Source organism: Pteropus vampyrus, unplaced genomic scaffold (genome assembly GCF_000151845.1).
Source record: "Pteropus vampyrus isolate Shadow unplaced genomic scaffold, Pvam_2.0 Scaffold11, whole genome shotgun sequence".
Taxonomy (NCBI): Eukaryota; Metazoa; Chordata; class Mammalia; order Chiroptera; family Pteropodidae; genus Pteropus; species Pteropus vampyrus.
Window position 1 is genome coordinate 3,344,737 of NW_011888792.1, and position 21,034 is coordinate 3,365,770.

At 34.4% G+C, this 21,034-nt stretch overlaps 2 protein-coding genes and 1 non-coding gene across 4 annotated transcripts in view; 1 reads left to right on the forward strand and 2 right to left on the reverse strand.

Moving 5' to 3' along the window:
• Positions 1-11,257, reverse strand: part of TMEM167A (transmembrane protein 167A) — a 42,587-nt gene extending 31,330 nt beyond the window's left edge. Inside the window, exons 1-2 of one of the 2 annotated variants that reach the window (XM_011377709.2) lie at positions 11,117-11,257; positions 2,826-2,935 (exon numbers count right to left, since the gene is read on the reverse strand). In XM_011377709.2, coding sequence (XP_011376011.1) covers positions 2,826-2,935; positions 11,117-11,119 — 113 coding nt within the window. In that variant the 5' untranslated portion in view covers positions 11,120-11,257. The remainder of the gene's footprint in view (positions 1-2,825; positions 2,936-11,116) is intronic. The other variant, XM_011377715.2, reaches the window with a different exon arrangement.
• LOC111732155 lies at positions 1,265-1,402 on the reverse strand. Its single transcript, XR_002777446.1, has one exon. It is a non-coding gene; the product is annotated as a small nucleolar RNA U109 (small nucleolar RNA).
• A 54-nt stretch (positions 11,258-11,311) lies between the features above and the next one.
• XRCC4 (X-ray repair cross complementing 4) overlaps positions 11,312-21,034 on the forward strand; it is a 235,231-nt gene continuing 225,508 nt past the window's right edge. Inside the window, exon 1 of the mRNA XM_011378956.2 lies at positions 11,312-11,409. The gene's annotated coding sequence lies outside the window, so the exon portion shown is untranslated. The remainder of the gene's footprint in view (positions 11,410-21,034) is intronic.

Below are 21,034 nucleotides of genomic sequence, written 5' to 3' on the forward strand. Positions count from 1 at the left end.
TCCTGACCTCAAAGTACTCTCTTACTTTAGGTTAAATGAAATAGGTAAACATATAAAATATTTTTTAGGATGGACACTGTGACAGGTGAAACAATTATATTATGGGAATAAAAGGACAAAAATCATATACATCTCTTAAAAGTAAGGTAGAAAAAAATAAGGGCCAGAACATACCTAAATTCAATGTTACTTAACTGGCTGCATAACTGTGAGCAAGGTACTTTATCTCTTTAATAACCACTCAATAGGTTGTTATAAGGAGAAAATGCGTTATTACACAAAGTCTTTAGAATAGTGACTAACTAACCTGCTATGTTCAGTAATACACAGGCTAAAGACACATATGACAATAATTCCAGATAGCACTTAAAATTGGCTTACATTTCATCGAAAAATGGAAGACAACTGGTTTGTGATCTGCAATATCACGGTTGCTTGATTCTAATAACCGATCAATTATAAGATGCACTATTGATTTAAAGCTACTCTGGTTAAGGAGCTCAGAGGCAGGATACCTGAAGTTCCTCTATGGGAAGCTTAAAGCCTCAAAGAACACAAGAACACAGTCTGAAACCACAGGATCACAATCAGGGTCTTTTTAGGTCTGATAGTCTAGAAATAACTCCAAGTATTATTAGGAAGTTGGTACAACACAGCCTATTAAAAGCTATTTATATAAAACAAATTTCCTAACTTGGCCACTTAGATTTATCAGTATCATTTTGACCTTTTTTACATATTTCCTTACCTAGACATATTTCTGCAATATCCCAAATGCTATCTATTAAAACACATGAACTTTTCTAGTTGGTAAAAAACCAATACAATTTTGTTGCTTAGTTTCTATAGTTATAAGCCAATAAGCATATCAGCTGATAAAGCTATTAGGTCTATGAAAATAGGAAAAGAAGACATAGTAGCAATCTTTTCCTGCTGCTTTTTGGTTCCATATTATTATTTCAACAATGAAGTCATCAAAAACTCGTTTTATCCATTAGGTCTAGACATCTTCACCTAAGCAGGAATACTCACTATAATAAAAGGAAAGTTTATGATGAGTCTCATAAAAATATGTATTTTAACAAAAAAGAACAATGGACTATACATTTTTTTCTATAGAAAATACTTATGTAGAACTCGAAATAAAATGGGGCTTAACATTCATATAAATAGAAACAAAATTTTTATGAAAAGCTTTCAAACAGTTGACTGAATCACTATATAATTCAAAATGTAAAAACAGGCATGCTATGTTTTTGGTCTTTTATGTAGGAGAAATATACTACTACTCAACCTCTACTGTAAGGTTGGCAGCCCTGAGAACTCCTTTTTTTAATGTAGCATGTTATGGATGTATTCCTGCTCCCAAAGAAATGAGGAGCAGACTTATTTCCACATGCGATCTACTTTTTTCATAATGGCATCACTAAAGTATAAATATTCTATTCTACTACTATGTGATTATTCTTTAATGAAATAAACATAAGTATCTTATTAGATGGACGTTATGTATTATATTAGAATTCCAAACAACTGATCAATGAGAATGTTTACTGGTTTCTACCATATGCTTTAACTATAAGTTAATAGTCTGGGGTTGCAGAGAAAGGAAAGAAGGACATAAAATTGGTTGGGTAAAAAGGCTTCATGTATAACTAAAAAGCAAATAAAATTGTATAATTTCACAAACAGACAAAGTATTAAATTGAGTGCTTAATACTAAGTGCAATAAGAGTTCAGATAAAAAGGCTGGCATGATGAGAGCACAATTTTTACAAAGGAAGTGGGCCATTGCCATAAAACTAATAAACAGATAGCATGTTTTCAACTTCGGTAGGTTAAATAATATCTCTCAGTCCAACAAAAACAAATGATCAGTTTATTAGAACATGATTACTGATTTCCAATATTCAAAACTGGTTAGAGGTTCTATTTATTCCTTCATTTGTGTTCAAACAACCCTAAGAAATAAAGAGTAACAAAAGCCAAATGATTTAGATAATGTGATGTTTGAATAAATGCTAATTATGACTCCAAAGATAAAGAAAAGAGAGCAGACATTATTATTCTGATAGCTGAATATCTACCACCTCGCCTCTTATAGGTCTTTTTCTTTCCATTAAAAGCAAAAAAGTGCTGGAGATAATTATTCCTATGTGAAATATTCTATTTTTTAATCTTTTTATTTCTTAAAATGATTAAGTGAGGTACAGGCTCTTATCAAGGAAGGATTAAGACAATTATTCATAGAAATTAATAAATATACGGTGAAGAAAGTTTAGTTTTTATCACATGGTCTTTTTTTTTATATATACACTCTTTTGGTTGAATTCAACATGTATTTTTGAATTATGAACATGGCACTTTAAAATTTAATTATATTAAGCTCAATGTTTTTGGGGGTGTGAATATATAATTAAAAGGGTGACATACCCAAGACTTAATTTTTACTACTGTCTTAAGTAAGTGAAATAAATTTCTCTAAAGATGTTTGCTTTAATGATACAAACAAGACCTTATATGGTTAGAGCAATCTTGGATTGGAAAGGAAACGTCTATATTATTATTTCTGTGAACACAGTGCCTGCAAACTGTTCAAAACTTTCTAAATGTGATAACCAACTTTACTACCTTTATTTAGTAAGATTCTGTGAATACAAAGTTTTTGGATTTTTAAAAAATCCAAAAGGGGGAGAAAATAATGTAAAAAGTTATTACGAAACTAAGTTATATAGAGGAATTCAATTATTCAATGAAGTTTATAGTAATTACATTCAATGGCTATAAGAACTAATTTGGGTGATTAGACTTCATTAATAACATACCCAGTTTTATTTTTGTCCAAGATGCTGGGTGCCAAGGATCGGATATAAGCACAGGTACATATAAGCAGCAAGATTACAGTCAACAGGCTCTGAAAATTGAAAATGGCAGACTAAAAAGAGAAAAAGAAAAATTAATATCACAAGTAAAATTGCATATTAAAACATGCCAGACAAGTCCATATTAAGAATCATACTTTAGTTATTCTGAGAATGCACCTTCTCCTTCATTTTTGGGACTAAGGAATGGAGAAAATGTAGAAATTTTAAAATTGGAGAAATTTTAAAATTCAACAACTTGAATACACTACCAAAAATGTCATGAATCCAAAATAGCTCACTAAAGCTGAATTGGTAAGTAATTAATATAGATGTTCTAGGGGCCCAGACTATGAGGCAGGATATGGAGTCTCCTAACTCTGCCAGCAGCTGGCTATTTGAACTCAGTTGAATCATTAGCCTCTTTAGGTCTGTTTCACAACTGTAAAACTAGGGGAGAGTGGGGAGATTCACTGCTGATTCTTTAAAAGTTATTAAAAATTTTAACACAGGAATTATAGGAAATCACAGGTTTCCAGTCGAAGTAAAATGAAGGTGGGCTTACTCTACTCAAAATTCAGCTCAAGTATATTTTGCAGGAAGTCTCCTTGAACTCATCTGCCTCCCATCTCCTATTTCATATAGAACTCTCCTCTCTGTTCGCAGACCAAACTGTAACATATTTATTATAATACTTATCCCTCAAAAATGGACATTGTCTTATCAGACTCTGAATATCCAGCACCTATGCACCTGCCATACAGCAGGAGCCCAATAAGGGATGAACAAATAAAACAAAGGTTTAAAAGTGCAGAACTACTACTATACATACAAGCCTCCCCAAATCGAGTGAAAAACAATTACATACATCCAATAACATAAGGCAATTTAGTAAGGTGGCTGGGTACATAATTAAAATATTTAAATCAATAGCCTTCATGATTATATTATCAACCAGTTAAAAGACATAATGGATAAGAGACTCAATTTATAATAACAACTGGAATAAAAAGTTAAAATATCTGGGGATAAGCTTAACACGAAATGTGCAATATTGGCATCAAAGGACAAAACTGACAAAACCTTAAATACACTGAGGAACATAAAAGCAGAATGAAGTAGTATACCAGGTTCTTATATTGGAAGGCAATATCATGAAGCTAATCTATAAATTTAAAGTGAAACTAATACTGATTATTTTTTGAAATAGACAAGTGATTTTCAAATTTGTATGGAAAAATAATTAAGAATAGCCAGGACAATCTAAAAAAGAACAAGCACTGTCAAAAACTGTCATATATTTTTTAACCTTTTACGTGTTTTTCGATATTTATAAACTATTCAAAACATTAAAAACATTGTACATGTTATACCAATATTAAAGACAAAAAATGTTTACATACAGTGCTAAGCGGTGGGAAAGTAGCATGCAAGATTTCACAATCAGTACATCTTTAGTTACAGAAATCGTTTTGCAAAGAGGGGAGAATGCAGTGATTATCTCTGCAAGGTTTTTAACCTAATTCTCAACTTCTCTGGATTTCTCAAATTTTCTAAGTGTTACTTTTATGGTTTGAAAAAAAACCCCAATCATCATTTGTATTTATTTTAATAGTTGTTTTTCTATAGAAATCATTTCCTCACGATAGCAAGGGTAGTTTATATGCTTTGGTTTTTAATTGAGTTTTAATTTTGTACCTGTGAAAAGTGATATGGACCTTATAACTTGAAATAAATTAATGAATTAATATCATTCATATTAATGATCAATTATTGATAGAAAACATAGTATTTTGAACATGAGTATGTTGATAAATAGTATTTGATAATAACCTCATGAAATATAAAGTACAGATTTCCTTCTAGACAGCATAACTGAACATGTATCTACTCTGTGGCTTGAGGCTAGACACAGGATTAAAAAAGTACATAGCACGATTCCTTTCCAACAAGGACTTTACAGCTAACAACAGTAACAACATATTCACTGAATGCTTCTTTTAGATTATCTTATTTATCCTCATATATGTTATTAATACCCTTATTTTATATATGAGACAACTGAGGCATACAGCAGTTATGAGTTAGAACATGACATGAATTTAAAAAACTAAATAGCAACTCTGTAGCATATTTAAGTTACGACAGCCAGGCTGACAAAAATGCTGTTTTCATAAAGAAAAGTCAGGACAAGCTTCAAGGAAAAAGTAGAAATGCATCAAGCCTTAAAAAAGCACAATTAGATAGGCAAAGAATAGAGAGCAGGCTCCAAAAGAGACAAAAGCATGTAAAACATTCCCACAGAATCAGGAATTTGCATGTTCAGGGAATAATGAGCACATTTAATGTATTAAGCAAAGGATTCATGTACTAAAGTGGCTGGAAAATAAATATGCAAAGTAAGTTTATCATCTTCCTAATGGAGTATCTAAAATCATGATTTCAGTGTATATTTTTTTCTTCCCTGAATGTCTTGTTAAAGAAACATGCTTAAATGATACGGTGTCTGAGACTGATTTCTAAATAGTCCTGTGTGTGTGTATGGGGTGGAAGGTGTGGGGCTGATGATGAAATGCTGAGTATAGGAGGCTTCATTGTACTCTTCTTTCTACTTTTGTATGTTTGAATTTTTTCGTAATAAAAAATTTTAAAAGGCACTTAAAACATAACTATTAAAGAAGTAGGATATATATATATATACACACATTTGTATGTGAAACCATTTACAAATGAAAATCATTTACAAGTATGCAATATATGATACATACAACTTTGTTCCTGGGGTTTATAGACCCTAACATTTAGACAAATAATCTTAGGTGGTAAAGTCTTTTAGATGTACTCAGACTGGTCAAAAGTGTGTTTCAAACTTATAGACATTAGCCTAACACTGCTTAGTCTACCTAAGCATTCCTCTTAATGGTTAGCATCTGTTGTCCGCTGATACAAAATTTTAGTCTCAGGGTTAAAGGAAACAGATGTTCCTGTTCTGTAGAAAAATAATTGGGATTTTCAATAGGAAAGTGTTATTAAAGGGAAGGGAGGAAGCTAAGAAAAAAGCATATTTGATCACAAAATAGAGAGAAAGATGATAAAAAAGGTGATGGAGGAAGTAAAATTCATTTGTGTTTAATTTTTTTCCAGATATTTTAAATCATAAAATCTTTTTCAAGATATTCTGTGTTTTTGTACATGCTTTCTAGCTTTGCCTGCCTGGTAAACTGACTCAACCTTCTGGTCTCAACTCAAGGGTTACCTCCTCTGTGAAGTCTTCTTCTGTCCACTCTCCAAACCAAGCAGTCGAGGTATTTGTACATGTATGTCATACACATACCTGCCTATGATAGCATCCATCAAATAGTACTGTAACTGAAACCTTTATTTTACTGTGGTTCCTATCAATTCCTTGTGTCTCAAATAGTGCCCAGTAGTCACTGAAAAATGCTGAACAAACAGAAACTTGAAAACAAATCACAAATCATAGATATTTTAACAAATTCAAGAGCATACTTAGATTCCAAATTAATAATGTTACTAAAAAAAGTGTAGATCACACTGCTCAATATTTTGTTAACCATTCATGAGAAACCACATACTCCTTTGCATTTATATTTACTTGTCAATATTTGGAAAATCCAGAAGGAAGAAATATATGTCCCTGTTTAAGTTAAAGGCTCAGGCTGCAAGGTAAAATAAAAGCCTGAGGTAATTTCCTTTCAGTATCTAAATCTTTTTGTATCACTTAACTGGAATTCAGAGAAAGTTCTATCAAGCAGTCAGCCTTAAAATGCTTGTATATGGGACAATGTATGTTCTTCTGACTCCACTAGAGTAGACGAGCTGGCTAGCAGAAAATTCTAAAACTGCAAATAATTCTTAAATCTATGGTTTACCCAGTCTTCCGTGAGGACACCTAGGACAATGCCAGGGAGGTTATACAATGGCATGCTATCCAGTTTAATAAATATAGCTATCTATTGAAAATAATGAGTTATAAAATCTATGACAATTTGTTTCTTCTGGAGGATCTAGGGAAGAATCTATCTTCTTGCCTTTTCCAGCTTCTAGAGGCTGCCTGCATTCCTTGGCTAGTGACCCCGCATCAATTTGATCTCCACAGCCACTTCTTTTGATTATGACCCTCCTGCCTCCTTCTTACAAGGATCCTTGTGATTACATCACCCCTCTCCCCATACTTCAAGATAATCACCCCATTCCAAAATTAATCAAATATGTAAAATCCCCTTTGCCAAGTAAGATAACATATTCAGTTTTTTTGGGGTGGTGGTGGTGGTGGGGCATTCTGTCTACCACACCTACAAACATGTCCTTTTTATAAAGAGGTATCCAATAACATTCCCTAAACTCAGGGCTTCCTTGGCACCCTCTGGAGCACAACCACGAATACAATCAGAAAGGTAACCCTTGAGATTGTGGAAAACTGCAGCCGTGCCCTGCCCTTTGACCATTACTCTCATTACTCTCAGAGTTGTGCTCGTTCTTCTGAAAAATGGCAATGGAGACCCCAACCTATTTTTCTCCAAAAGCTCTCCATACTCCAGACATATCACACTACTTAGAGCTAATAAGAACTTCTGATATGCTGCAAATAATGTGTTATTGTACTAATTTATCCAAAGTGAAAGGAAATAAACTTGATGAGTAGGTTACTTTGTATAACTGTTCTGAAGTAAATCATAATTTGTTAGGCTATTTGAAATAATGAAACTAATTCAGACTTTCATTTGGACACCACTACAGTACATAAAATCATTTATCAATAATAAGAAACTGGTCAATGCATACCTTAGTGTCCAAACACAAATTATTTGCAATGTTGACACATCTTTTTGATATACCCAAGTCAGTTGAAAAGGTAGGAATATTTAGTTCAGATTCAACTTTTGTCATTTTATCTATACAGCTATAATTTACTTTCAGAATCATTCCTGAATGTTAAAACTATATTCACTAAGTTTGGCTATAAGGTTAAACTGGTTTTGATTTTAGATGCATAAATAAAAAATACTTCTAAGCAAAAGAAATGATCCAAAGCATTAGGATGGAAAGAAAGGAAAAAAAGATCCAAGCAGTATAAAGGTTCAAATAAAGAAACAATGAGAAAGGCAGCAAAAATATACATATTAATATGCTAAACAGTGCTTTGCCCAGGAAGTGTTCAATGACTGGCTGCTAACCATACATCTGCAGAAAAGACCTGACTAAGCCCATATTACTTTCGTTAGTTCTGATCATGTAAGCTATATATAGCTTTATTTTTAGAATTATTTAAACTGTTTAACCAATTTATTAATTAAGGACCTTCTTTCTGCATAAGGTGGGGCTTTAAATGAATGCCACAGAGGTGTGACATACATTTTTACTGACATATTAATTTTTCCAGATTAAATGAAATTCACTTTAAAACAAGAATTGAATACCAAAGACTTAAATTTTTAAACTTCCAAATAGTAGTAATTTTACTTGTTTTAATACCTACTGCTTTTACACAAAACTAAAGTCACTTATCCCTCTCTGGGGGTTGGAGGAAATCTAGAAATGACATTCCTGACCCACTTGTGATAAAACTAATACTACGCTGGAAAAGTAGGTCAGCATTTTATCATTTGCAAATCTAGGTCAGGTCAGCATTTTCCAACTAATGTGTACTTGTAAATTCCTATGTACCACTATTATCTCTTAAAATGGAAAACATGGAAATAAATGGATAAATGTTAAGCCTATATGTGAATGTACAACACACACACACACCATTCAGAAATATTTAAGATCTTTTGGTGTTATTAGCACATAAATTCAACCTTTGTTATTTACTGTAAGGTAGCACTGATATTACACCAAATATACAAGTTATTTTAGTTTAATTTAAACTCAGAAATCAGGATCGCTTAATGCTTCAATGTTAAGAACACATCAGCTTATTTTAGTACTAGTGGCTACTAAACATTTGGATTATTTCTTCAAATAATCCAAGTGTATAAATTTGTCCTTGGATAAATCAGCATCTCTATGTATCAGTTTAATTTCACTTGTACAATGAGGGGTTAGACTAAATAGCCATTTAATCTTACTGGTCTTGTTTCAAAGGTGGAGAGACCTTTTCAACTTATACTTTTGACTTAAAATTAGTAACTTTCATGGCTATCAGTAAAGCTACAGTCCAGAGTAGAAGCACCTCGACTCTATTCTCCCTGGCAACACTGGTGGTCTTTTGTGCTTAATTCTCATCCCATTGTCATGGATTAAAATATGGTAATTAAAGTCATTATCACTGGGTTACTAAGTTTAGGTGCAAACTCAAAAAGAAACCTCATTGTGTAGCTCTTCTAACTACAATGTACTTTAAGATCCTGATATCCTAAGCTCATGGGAACAGAGCAGGAGTGAAAAATTAATCAATTGGCAATTGTTTATTCATCTATGTCTGACTGGCATATATTTGAGAGCAACAAATCACTAAGACATATTTTATCCCCAGTTACATTGTTTCTATTAACTAACAGCAGCATGAAGATTTCTGGCATCTGGACATTAAGTTTGAATCCTGGCTTCACTACCATGTGTGTGACCCCAAGCATGTCAGTCTCGTTTCGGAACTTCCTCCATTTGTAAACATTTATTCACAAATTGTTGTGGGCTTGAAATAAGACAATGTTTATACACTGATTTTTCAAACACAACCTAGCACATAGCAAGTGCTAATATATGAGAGTTACTATTGTTACTTTTGAAAAAAGAAGCATGGTCAGACAGTTTAAATACTGTAGATCTCAAAGACAGTATCTGTCTTGGCTTCAGCTAGTTCATAAGACAGACAATAGTTATTATGAAAAGAATATATCTTTGACTTGCACTATGAGTAAAATAATTCAATTTCAGCTTCTAGGAAGATATGCAAGAATTAAGAGTAAGTCTATTTTCTAAACTGAAGAAGGAACCACATTTTCTATGTTAAATAACAGCTCACTCATGACACTTTAAGAACAAGTGTATCCATTCTATCATGGAGAAGGTGGGGGAAAGAAGCTGGAGATTATCCTTGGCCAAAGAAGGAATAATGTGCCATAAGCTGCCATCTCTTTGATAAGTGGTGTTAAACTTCTCCAGGGAAAAAGACTGTGACTTATGCCCCAGCTATAATCATAGCTGGCATAAAGTAAGCAACAATTAATGAGTTTTTGAGTAAACGTCTAAGGGTTTTGTGCTGAAGGAACTTCTGGGAACACAGCTCAGTTATTTTCTACCAAAGAGAGGCATTTTGGGGATCATGGCTGCTTCTGATACTGTAATAAAAATAAAAGAATTCTAGGGAATTCCTTTCTCCAGAAATATGCTCATAAATGCAACATTTGGCACGTGGCCTTCATAAATTCACCATGAGGGCCAGGTGTAGAAGTTGTTAGCATTTACCATAACAAAAGAAAAATGACTTCAGACAGAGCTTGGGAGATCATAATATTACTACTTCTACTACATCTATCAGTTCTCTGGCTGTGCTGGCTTTACCTCTTTTTTTCAACCTAAAAATGTAAGCATTTCTTTTGCAAACTTTTGTGACTTATTTTAAACTTTTCTAAGAGGCCCAAACTATCAAAGGAATCTGCAGTTACACAAAATAACGCATACAACTTTAATAGAGTGTGGGGAGGAGAGGAAGGCAGGAGGCCAGACAGCACTTCAAGTACATTAAGCTCCTAGAAGAGAAACCACCTCTGCAGCAGAGAACCTCAACCATTAAAATCTAGTTTGTAAAGTACCATGTTTAAGGTTGAGAAGAGAAGCCTGAAAAGCAACAAGTGGAAATTAAGGTGTGTAGTTTGGGGTTCGTTTGACAACAATGAAATAATCATCTGGGTCAGGCTGGTAGGGAGTTAAGGAAACGCAAAATAACCAGCGCAAACTCGAGTAGCTGCAATGCCTTAAAGGGTCAAAGGACCACAAAGAGTAACCGACCGTATAAGCCAAACCACATCAAGTGGTCTCTACAGGACAGGACGGGCTCCGCGACCGCGGGGTCTTTCTTGGGCGGTCGGCCCTGGCTCTTTCAAGTTGAGCGTGCAGGGGCCACATGGCTCCGAGGCCTGTGCATAATCCTCCGAACCCCGGGAGAATCAAGTTAGTGAGAAGACTCCTTGGCCCACGCACTCAAGGCTGCCGCCCAACCCCCTAGTCCCAGTTTGATATTACAGTCCCTTTACAAAGTTCAATCGCGATCCCACAGCCCCAGTTCTTACCATAGTGAGGCCGGCGAAGCCCCAGCCACATCACCCTTCCGGGCCCAGGGCGGAAAAGGCGTGCACGCCCCGCCTGCTTCTCGCTCTCTCCCGCGGTCCGGTTGGGTCTGCCAGGGAACCCCTTCCAGAGCCGCGCGACTCAGACGCTAGGATAGGCTCCTCTCTCCCGGAAAAGGCGGGTTTAAATTACGTCATGCAGCCCTGCGGAAGTAGATGACGCTCTCATTGGCTCCGGAACCTGTGCCCGTGGGAGCGGGTCTTTTGGAGGAGACCGGAAGTGGAGTCACTGAGAGGTAGGGTTCGTAAGTGGTGGTTGCGTCTTTACAATAGTAATTGTAGTCCTGTGTTTTTTATCTTATTTTCTGCCCCTGCCTTTTTTTATTTAAAAAAAATTTTAATTCCCTGTTATTTCTCTCTATAACTCCGCAGGGCTTGAATATTTCCTGGCTCGAATCTCCCTCAATGTGTAAGCTACTAGGCCTATCCTTTTTTGACTTTGGCAGACGACTGGGTTCCCTGGCTTTATCCGCAGAGACTACACCTTCTGGACACTGTTTTCACTTTCTCCTTTTGCACTCGAGGGGTTTTTTGGATTGTAAAGCGCCTTTGAAATGCCTTGCAATGGTTCTGAAGTTAGGAGGACGCTTGAATCTGGATGGGTGTGTTGAGCAGGCTCTTTGATCGTTTCTCTAACATTGGCCTTTTCTCTCGACCAATCCCTAGTTTTTTACAAACTATAAATAGGTTGCGTCTGGGGCTGAAAACGCCCTAGGCCTTTTGGGATCAGGTAAGAACTCTATGGTAATAAATGGAAAGGAGCTGTCCTTTCCTGATTTCTGTAGTTGATTATGTACTCTAGAGAAGTGATCCACCAGTAAGACAAATCACATGCCAATATTTTCTTTTAATCAGTAGTGTTTTTTTTGCTTCCTCTAATTTTAATACTGTTAGATGAGGCTCTCTTACCCCCGCCCCGTTTTTGTCTTCCCATATTCTAAATGGAGAAACAGGGGCGTTGATTTGTTCAGTTTGCATAATTCTTGGGATTATTTAGAAGTCGGAGACGCAGACTTTAGCCCTCCGTCCCCAAGTGAATCAGAAAATAATGGCAATTCTTTGTCCTCAAACATATAGTTTATTTATTCTCCGGCATCAGAGGATTCTTTTAAGAATATTATTTTTTAAAAAATAATTTATTAATTCAAAGTGGATAGAGAAAGGAAATATATGAGACTTTGGTTTATGTACTGTATTTGGCCAAAATATGAGACCTTCCTATATTTAGGGCAACACTGTGATCTCTGCTGATTACAGTGTTTGCTACAATACCCACACACACTTCAAAACAAAACAAAACTATAACGTTACTTTGAATCTATGGAATTTTCAACAGTTAGTCAAATATACAATTTTAGCAAGTATGTACTGTGCTTTATTCATGAGAAAATGAGAATGCAGCAGAGGACTAAGGATGGCCTCTGTTCCTTGGAGAAATTTAATGGTCATGAGGAATAGGGGAATAAGAAAATGTATAAAAATGTACAAACACTATCCTCTTCCTATCAAAAAACAAACCATTTAATACTCTCCCTCATAATTGATTTAAATTATACTTAAGTCTTGCCAATTGCATTAAAGAAACTTAGTTGTGGTAATTTTGTTTTGCAACTCATCAGGATTGGCTTCTAAAAGTAAGAAATGTGTCTGTAGACTTTACAGACACAAAAATGGCTTTTGCTTTCATGTAAAAATCATATTGATCTTTATAAACACTTCAGTATAATATACTTCTGTGTGAAGTTGTTAAAGATCACAATTGATTTACTATATTTATGGATTATAGTTCATTTTAGGCCATAGGCTCTTATGTACTTCAGCTTCAAAATAGTAAAGAACAATGTTTGCTAGTTATTTTAGTTAATCATAGAGGAACACAAGTGGCAATAGGTAATGCTGAACATATATGATGTTCATATATGTTCATATATGTAAAATAGCAAACAAAGTTAATTTGATCTATGGTGAGAGTCTGGGGAGATAGTAATTGAGCTACATGGTCATTAAGCTCAAAACCCCTTGCTTTTGGTTTTTACCGCCAACAAACTAATGTAAGTACTATCTTACATTACTAACAACTTCAAAAGTAGTAACTAACTACTTTCTGGCAGCTCTGCTAGGGACTCTCATTTCTTACTAAACCGTCTTAGACCATTTTCTTACTAGAACTAGAATCTGTGTTATTCTTTTGTTCAAAAATTAATTGTTTCTCCTGCACCTAGAAGAGTATTTTAAACTTTGGTTTCATGGGTTCCCTAGAATTGTATGTAAAAATAGTGTATATTTACATTTTTCTGTGGAGAGATCGCATAGGCTCTCCAATGTTATGAAGGTTAAATGAGTTAATACAAATAAATTGTCTCACCAAGTATTTGGCATACTGTAAGCACTCAGTAAGCATTGCCTATTGCTGTGTGCCTGGCTTTCTCTTCCAGTAAATTAAAAACTTGAAGGTAGAAATAATGATGTAGAACTGATTGACTCTCATGTTAGCACTCAATAAAAGGTTTTTAAATTAAATTGATATTGCTTTTATACCACCAGACTACTTTCTCCTCCTTTTCTTACTTTGTATCTAGTATTGATAGTGTTGAAGGTTTCCTATTATTTGGTATACCCTTTTTTCATTCTCTGATATTTACTTATATTAAAGGACACTAGATTTACTTAACTGCTTGCTTTCTCATATCCTCAAGTAGCCTCCATAGTCTGAGGTTGAGGTTCTTTGTGTTCTAGTGTTTGTCCTCCCTGCAACCCTCCGTTGTTATTCTATTTTTTCCATGGCTCTTAGGTTAAGACCCATAAAAGTTTTGTTTGACCTCCATGTTATTTTTCTTTTTCTTCTTCTTTTTTTTTAACCTTAAATGCTTCAGTTAAGCATTCTCTACTTCCAACGCCATATATTTGCTCTTCTAAACATAAATCCTCTAAGGAGTTCTCTATGCTCCAAATTTCTTTTTCTATTCTTTCTTGTTTGGGGGAGGAAAACACAGTTTTTCCTCCTACCCTTAGAAAGTTCTTCTAGCTGAAGTAATAATCAAATTAACATGAGACACATTAACAGTAGAAAATGACCCAATTTATTACATATATACATAAGAATATGAGACCAGAGGACAAATTGGGCTTATGTGTCATCCTGAGCTAAGGAGAAGGAGTAAGGGGCAGTAGTTTGGAACTTCAGAAGGGAGGAAGGCAATTCACGTGGAGATAGGAAAGCAAATGTTTGGTAAATAAATGTTTGCTGGGCCATCTTTAACAATGAGATACAGAGAAGACTTTGTTCAAATGGGCCTTGCTTGGTTCTTCCCTATCACACACAGGTTCATATTAAACTATAGTTAGTTATCTATGATGATAGCTCTCTTTCTGGAGCAAGTCCTTTATCTTGGCAGTTAGGGGAAGGTTAAAGGTTCTTTTCTACTTCATTGGTTGCTCTTTTTTCAGTCTTCCTTTTCTCCCTGTTCTCTTACTATTGAAGTGCTCCAAGGCTCCATCTCTGGTTTTCTTCTTTTCCTGTCTATATTTCCTTTGACGATGTTATGAAGTCTTAATGATTTTAAATAACTTCTATATGCTTAAGACTACCAAATTCATATTCCTGGTTCCCTCTTTTTCTGAACTCCAGACTCACATATCAAGTTTTCTACCTCTACATCTCCACTTGTTTAAAGATACTTAATCTTAAATGTCTCGAACTGAACTTCTTTCCCTCCAAACCTGTCCCATTCTTTCTCATCTCAGTTAATGGCGACTCTATACAGCTAGTTGCTAAAAGTTAAATATTTAGAATCATACTTGACTCTCATATTCCATCAAATTTATTAGCCCATCTTATTGACTTTCTCTATAAAATATATTCAGAATTTGACTTTTCTACTATTTCTGCTTTTAGTACATTGATCATCTCTTGCTTGGATGCCTGTTACTAACTAGCCACTATCATTTCTCTCTTGGATTACAGTAATTATGTTCTAGTTGTTCTCCCTGCTTTCTTTAATCCTTGCCTCTTTACAGTCTGTGTTCAGACAATAGCCAGAGTGATACTTTTAAAATGTAAGTAAAAACTTGTATTAAAATGCAAGATTCTAAATGCAATTTGTTATCCTAGATTGGATCCTGCAATAAGCAAAAGATATTAGTGGAAAAACTGGTAAAATCCAAATAGTCTGGAGTTTAGGTAATAGTCGTGCACCAATGTTGGTTTCTTCTTTTTGATAAACGCACTATGGTAATCATAACATAAGGTAAGATATTAATATTAGAAGAAACTGGATGAGAGTATATGGGAACTGTGTACTACCTTTGCAACTCTTCTGTAAATTCAGAATTATTCCAAGATTAAAAAAAATGTAACATTACTTCTTTGCTTAAAAGCCTTTTATGAATTATCATTTGACTCATGGTAAAAGCTAATGTTCTTACATTGGCCTACGAGACTCTACATGATCTGGTTTCACATTATGTCTCTGACTCCATTCCTGTGAAGTGAGCCCCCTCACTGTCTTCCAGTCATACTGGCTGCTTCATTTCTAAAACACATTAGGCCCACTTCTACATTAGGGCCTTGGCACTAGCAGCTTCATCTAGTCGGAATACTTCCCAGATATCCACACAATAATTCCTCCACCTCCGTTATGAATTTGCTCAAATGTCACCTTTTCAATAAAGCCTACCTCAGCCTTGTATTTTAAATTGCAGCTTTGTAACCATCTGACTCTTCCCCTCCCCCAACTGGCCTCTGCAACTCCTCTACCCTCTTTTATCTTCTCCATTATCTATAGCATTTATTGCTATACCATGTATTTTACATACTTATGCATATTTTTAGTTGTTTGTCTCCTCCCATTAAAATGTAAACTCCACAAAGGCAGGACATTTTATCTGTTTTATTCCTTTATGCCAAGTTCTAAAACACTGTCTGAAGCAAAGTAGTACACAGTATGTTTTGGTTGAATGATTAAACTTGGCTGGGTATTTGAATTTGTAATCCTTGATTTGCAATCAGTCCGAAACACTGAGTTGTTTATCATTTCCATATATCATGCTATTTCTTGCCTCCAAGCCTTTGCTTATGCAGATTCTTCTGCCTGGAATGCCTTTCCTTTTTCCTTCCATCCCTAAACCATTTTCACCTTTTAAGATTCATATCTTAAAAGATGGAACTCAAAGAAGCCTTTCCTGAAATGTCATGCTGGCTTATATGCTACTTTTCAGGGGAGCTCCACGCCTGCCTCTGCACTTTACAAGCTTGTAAAATAATTCTCTTTGTGTGTTTCTATCTCACTAGACAGCTAGAATGTGTCATACTCATCTTTGAGACATCAAAGCCTGTACATAGGTAGTCAATGAGCATTTTAATGCATTAATGGCATGATCAAAGTCACTCAGCCTGAAGGGGTAGAGTTTTGATTTCAAGCTGGGTCTTCTGACTAAAAATCAATGCTCTATTTATTATACCTTGTTTTCTAGGAAAAAGGTGACTGTTTAAAATAATAGAAAGATGGTTCTTTTTATACAAGTAGGAGGTAGTTAATGTATTTTATAGCCCTCAGCAATTTGCTCCCTATCATTTGTAAAGCTGTCAGTACTAATGAGAAAGTGAGTTGTGCTTTTTTTCTAAGACACTGTCTGAAATCAATGAACAGAAGGTTATATAATCAGCAAATTTTTAATGTTGATGAAATTGGGCTTTTTTTGGGAGAAAAACACTGTTGAGATTTTCATTGCCCAAAAGAAGAAATCCATGCTAGAATTCGAAACTGGTTTTCAGGCATTCATACTTTTGTAGATGCCAGTACTGCCAGTAGCTATAAATTAAGCTTTTGCTTGTGTGCCTTTGGGGATCCCCAGGGGAGTTACAAGATATAGCAAAGATTTTCTCCCAGTGATATGGAAGTTTGCTCTTAATTGAATTAATGATGATTAGTTTGTTAACTTTTCAACTACCTTTTACAGTAAGCATTCTGAATTCAAACTGTCCTATGAATATCATCATCATTGTTGTATTCTGTAAACCAATCTTTTATAATTTCGCCTAGCCTTTAGGACTAACAAAAAGGAAAATAATTTAACTTTAAATTCTGAAAAGGTTTCAGTGGCTTTCAGCCCCAGCATTGGGGTTGAAAATGATGATTTGGCTTGAGTAATCAAAAACAAATATTACTTGGACAACACTCCTGAGTTTGTGCCTGGTTTCTTTAAGCTTTACTCACCCTGCAGAAGTGACCAAAATGTTGAAGTAAGCAAGAAGCTTAATCTGGTCTTTGTGTGAGAGGATACTTTTAGCTTACTTGTAATTTTATCTGAATAGTTAATGAGAATTTTATTGAATAAAATTGGTCATTTAGAACAGAAACAAGTGGCTGCTAAGAAATAAGATACAGCCATTGTTGAAGAGACTCATCAAAGTCCTGACAGTATAAATATTGACATGCTGAGATATGTCAATATTTACCATAGAAATTGGAAGTTGCCAAGTTCCTGTTTAAGAAATATGACCCTAGCACCGAACACAGTATACCAATAAATAAGGAACTTGTCCAGATGAACAGCTGCTTAGAGAAAATAGGATAACATCTGTCCATACTTGGGTGTACTTAAAAAGTTAAATTTAAAAATGTATTGATGCTTCTTTGGTAATTTGTAGGTAGATGCTTAATATAATATAGTATACCGATATAGTCCTGTATGTGGCTTAACTTAAGTGTTTTTTAAAAATGACAGCATGGTTGTAATTTATAACTTTGCAAATTAGTTGTGCTATGATATTCATGTATAAATTGAATTTAAAAGAATCTTGCCTTAATATCGTATTTAGGATCCAACCTCTTCATTTTAAACATTATTCTTAAGAAATTGATTCAAGTCATGACTAGATACTACTTTTGAGAACTAAAAGTTTGTGCTGTGAGAATTTAGCAATAGAGAAAACATAAGTTTCTCAAGTTTAAATGTGATAAGGAAATCTGTCCTGGTTATTACCTAACAACTGTGTCTCAGAAGAAAATCTGTGGAGTAAAGAGTGAGATAAGATAATATGATGTGTTCAGTTGAATATCACAGGTCTCCACTGTTAGTTCCCATATGAATATCACTGTAATACAACAGAGTGTTTGATACAAACTAGAAGAACATTTGAAGCTTTTATATCAAGTCGTTGGAATCACACAGACAATCTTACATCTGTTTTGCAAGCTTCTCGGAGAAGGTTCAACTTCACAATTTTTGGATGATAATCCTAAAACAGTCCTAGAAGATCATAAACCATGGGTATTGGGATTGCTCCTCTCATTGCTTCTCTTTTAGCACAGATTGATGGCTTTTAGTTAGTAATCTAATAATTTACTACACATCATAATGTTACGTTTATATTGTGAAGCATGGATGCAAAGGACAATTGAGGTCATATATTGTCAGAAAGTGTATTTGTTTGTATAAATACCGTGATAAATATGGAAAAACATTTGCTTAGAGGGTCATAAAAGGTTTTTAACCTATTTTCAGTATTTTAAAGATGGAAGAGAAATAAACTTTTAAATTTTAAATTGATTGGCGGTCTCTTTAAGAGAGAATTTGCCAATATTATGAGGTAAGGTGGTGAGTTTTAAGGAGAAAACATTAGACTTCTTAATTAGTGATTTTTAAAACTTGGAAAACATTTTTTACCATGTAACCAAGACTTGAACCTTTCTTTTTAATTGATGTGTTATGATTTTTTTTTTCTAGAACTATTGAGTCCTTTTACAAAATATCCACCATTTGCCTTCTTGAACCACCTGTTACCAGTTACTATGTAGTGAAAAGAAAGTTGCCCAGTGTTTTCAAAATATCATGTGTTTTAGATTTGATGAGAGTATAAGCATATTAAGTTGAAAATGTAAAATTTCCTGTTTGGTGTTGAATATTATAAGTTTAATATATTGTTTCCCAAAGGGCGTTGTACACATTCCACTAACTATACACATTGCTTACTTACCACTGTTTTGCCACTACGATGAGATAATTGAAGTTAATAGAATTAAATGAGTTGCTGAACTCCAAAGAACTAGTGAATGGCAATGAGGATTCATCCTGAAGTGTATGTGAATCCAAAGCTTGACACAAGGTAGCTTAAACAAAAAAGGAGTTCTTGGCCTCATACCTAAAACATCCATGGTTACATATTGATTCTGATGCTGCTAGAATCAGACCTGAGCTGCTGCCCATCCCCTCAGTTCCATTTTTTGCTGTTGGTTTTGTTTGCAACAGCTCCATGCTCAGTGTCATACCACCAAATCCAATAGAGAAGAATCTATATCCTTTATGATGCAAATAAAAGTCTTGGAATTGAGCTTCACTGATCTGAGTTGTCTTAACTTGAATCTCTGAATCAGTTCACTGGGAATTAGAATGTAATGTTGGCTTAGCTCTGGTCTGTGTTCTGCTCCTGGACATGTAGCCAAAGTCAGCTTGTCCCAGGCCTGTGGACTGAGAATATCAGAGGTGGAGTCACTCGGAGTTTTTGTTGCTTCAAGCCTGGGGAGTCTGTATCGAGTGGCAAAAATCAACAACTCTCTAAATTATTGGTGAATGAACACTTTTAACCTAAATTGCAGTGAGACATGGATCATGACATTGATGATGTTGACCAGTGTTTAGTGATAGCTAACAATGCTGAATTCTTCAGTTGGGAAACTGTTTTTTAACATACTGAGAAGGACAAGTGTAAGCAAGAGTCATTCAAATTAGTACAGATTAAATGAATTCAGCCATTTAAGTTAGAGTCACTTATGTGCCAGGAACTATCATAGTTATTTGATTCATATTGGTTAAATAAAAAATCTATGATGGCATGATTCTAATGAAATGCTATAGGTTGGGAAATTTGGGGATCTAATATTCTGTTTTTTTTTTTAATGTGAGTATTACATGGAACCATTAAATGGCTCATATTGGATATTTTACTATATTAATTTTTATATATTTTGACCTTAAGAATAAATTATTAATGTATAGCCAATAAATATTGAAATATTTTCAGATATTTTTGATTATCAGCTTTTCAGTTGATCATAAAAAATGTTTTTTATCTTTAGTATCTTTGATTCAGTGTGTACTATAAAATTCACCAGTGCATTATGCACCAGTGTTCCTGGTGCGGTGCTTATCAGATATGAGTGTTTAACAAAGAGCTAAAATTGAGTCCAGTAGTTCTTTAGATAGGCTCCTAAGTTTTGAAATATTAAATTTTATATTTAAGAATAAATTTCTAATAGGTGACTTTTTCTCTTTTTGAAAAGGTACCCTATAACAAATATAATCAGATTGATGTTCAAATAACACTTGTTGAAAACTTTTTTTCATACTTTTTATTATGTAAAATTTCAAAAATATGTAAAAGTAGAATAATGGATTCCCCTGTACCCTAGCAAAACAAATATAAACTTATGGCCCATCTCATTTCATTTATATCCTACTCAAATTTCATTCTTTTCTAAATTATTATTTTTCTTCTTTTTAAATTGAAGTATAATTGGTATATAACATTATACGTTTCAGGTATACAACATTATAATTTGAAATCTGTATACACTACAAAGTGTGTACCACCAAAAGTCTAGATACCATTCAATACCATGCAGTCAGTCCCTTTCACCCATTTCACCTACCTCCTCCCCACCCAACCCCGTTCCCCTCTGTTAATCACCAATCTGTTCTCTGTACTGGTAAGTTTGTTTTTGTTTTGTTTGTTTTTTAGATTTCACATGAGTGAGATTATGTGTGTTTTTTTTTTTCTTTTTCTAATTTAATTTAGCATAGTACCCTCCAAGTCTATCCACGTTGTCACAAATGGCAAAATATCATTCTTTTTTTTATAGC